The sequence below is a fragment of the Sinocyclocheilus rhinocerous genome, unplaced genomic scaffold (genome assembly GCF_001515625.1).
Source record: "Sinocyclocheilus rhinocerous isolate Xijiao unplaced genomic scaffold, SAMN03320098_v1.1 scaffold792, whole genome shotgun sequence".
Classification (NCBI taxonomy): Eukaryota; Metazoa; Chordata; class Actinopteri; order Cypriniformes; family Cyprinidae; genus Sinocyclocheilus; species Sinocyclocheilus rhinocerous.
In genome coordinates this window covers 881,766-884,358 of record NW_015626872.1, presented here as the reverse complement: position 1 = coordinate 884,358, position 2,593 = coordinate 881,766, and the positions used below count along the sequence as shown (strand labels likewise).

General features: G+C 37.3%; 1 protein-coding gene across 1 annotated transcript in view; it reads right to left on the bottom strand.

The window, feature by feature from the left end:
• Positions 1-2,593, bottom strand: part of mprip (myosin phosphatase Rho interacting protein) — a 65,329-nt gene continuing 62,736 nt past the window's right edge. The window contains exon 23 of the mRNA XM_016527844.1: positions 1-890. Within this exon, the coding sequence (XP_016383330.1) occupies positions 819-890 (72 nt within the window). The 3' untranslated portion in view covers positions 1-818. The remainder of the gene's footprint in view (positions 891-2,593) is intronic.

The window sequence follows — 2,593 nt, the reverse complement described above, 5'->3', positions numbered from 1 at the left end:
GCAAAAATATTTATTGCTAATAAACCTGTTGTCAGTTCGTGTACATTTGCAGTATATTTACAATAATGTATAGATGAATGGAAATGTGAGACAAAAATTCATAACATTTAAATAAATACAATGGACTGCCACTGAACAACACTGCAGACTTTATCAGCTTGAAGAAACAAAAAACAAAACACCTCCCATTCACGTGAGTGGACCAGTATTCATTCATAACGGCAACCTTATACAGCCTTGTTAATATTCTCTAGAGCAGCCCAAACCCTCCCAGGTCTGTTCCTGTGTGCTTTACAGTCATCGGAAATGGTCCTTTATTTAAAACATCCGGAGAAGCTGCAGAAGGTCAGCGGTTAATGATGCAAGCGTCGACTAAATGCAGCTATTTTATATGCATCCCATTTCACTAAAACAAGAAAGAGCCGGAGGAAACGCGCAGAGCGACCACTTCTAGCGTCACGCGTGATGATTCCTGCCGTGCCAATAATCTGTAGTGTCGCGTCATGACGTGGGTTACTTCCTCCACTGGCGATTCACACAAACTAAAGAGTTCAAACAGTAGCTTACACAGTCGTGTTTAGTGTACGCATGATAGATGCTTCATTAAAAACAAAGTATTTACATTAAGACATGGCAATGAAAACAAACCAACAACGTCACAGTAACTGAAGTGCATGACTATAGACATAAAACTCAAACTTCATACCATGTTTAATATACGCTGTAGCTGTGACCAGTGTGTCTCTAAGTGATTGATTATTGGGCTAAAATACGCGGCTCTTTATTAGCATGCAGCGAGGCCGGTCGACGCGTCCGTGTCAGAAGTCCTTAGTGTCCTTGTTGTCGAACAAGTGAAGTCTCTGCTCCGCCGTCAAACCTTCCTTCAGACTCTGGAGACGCAAACAGAGAGACTCAAATGTGGTGTTTTGAAGCGCTTTCTGTGAGCATGTCCATAAAAACAGGGTTTCTGCAGGTTTGATGAAGATTGACTTGTTTTAAGATTAATTAAGGAACACAATATGTGACCCTGGACCACAAAAGCGCGGGTATATTTGTAGCAATAGCCAACAATACATTGTATGGGTCAAAATTATAGATTTTTCTTTTATGCCAAAAATCATTAGGATATTAAGTAAAGATCATGTTCCATGAAGATATTTTGTACATTTCCTACCATAAATATATCAAAACTTAATTTTTGATTAGTAATATGCATTGCTAAGAACTTCATTTGGACAACTTTAAAGGCAAATTTCTCAGTATTTAGATTTTTTTTGCACCCTCAGATTTCAGATGTATCTCGGTCAAATATTGTCCTATCCTAACAAACCACACATCAATGGAAACCTTATTTATTCATCTTTCAGATGATGTATAAACCTGAAAATTGACCCCTATGACCGGTAGATATTTTGTACATTTCCTAGCATAAATATATCAAAACTTCATTTTTGATTAGTAATATGCATTGCTAAGAACTTCATCTGGATAACTTTAAAGGCGAATTTCTCAATATTTAGATTTTTTTGCACCCTCAGATTTCAGATGCATCTCGGTCAAATATTGTCCTATCCTAACAAACCATACATCAATGGAAAGCTTATTTATTCAATCTTATGACTGGTTTTGTGGTCACATATGTCAATATGATCTGTGAATGTAAATGTCCAGGGACATGCATGTATTGTTTCGCAAGTAATGCATTGTATTTGCAACACTTCAAAGTCTGAAAATGCCACTTTCAACAATTACTTTTTATTCGTTTTACAAAAAATAGCTTAAGCTTTGAATAGCTTCTGATCACACGGCAAAAGTACTTCTGTCTTGTTTTCCAGTGTGAATGTCTAAAGATTCTTAAATCAAGATACGTTTACTTGAGAATCAAAATGATAGAACATGTCGTTTTCTGTGATACTGATCCAAATGAAGCGAGTTTGATTAAAACAAGAACAAATATCTGCCAGTGGAGTCTGAAATATCAACTGAATTCAAAATGAAAAGTTTTCACATCCCACTGACAGAAACTCGCTTAATTGTGTTCAATTTCTTAGAAAACATTTAGCATCTCAAATAAATGTATTTTGATTTAAGGATGTTTAGATATTTGTACTGGAAAACGACAAAAATACTGAGGAAGATGTTCATGTGTTGCAGTGCATGCAACATTTAATGCCATGACTTTATGAATGTAAGACTTTCTGCTCCGATTTAAGACCTTTTTAAGGTCTTCATTTGTGGAAGACCTGCAAAAGCCCTGTTCAAAGCAGAAAAAAAGATTCAAAAAGTCTTATTTTCTTCATTACAAATCCCTGCTTTTTCATTGCGTTTAAATCAGTGACCTCAACAAAAATGACAAAAGTATTCAAAACTGCCAGCTGTGCCACCAACAAACTCCAGTGACACACACACACACACACACTCGCAGACGCATGCCGTGAACCGCCGCGACCGGTCCTGTGAAACTCAATATGAACGATTTCCAGCAATGCATATGGAAATGCCCTTGAGTCCACGAGACGCGTGTCTGATGAACATGAGATGACACGGACAGCCCTTCATTCAGCAGGATCACATGCACCATGGCAGAAAATAA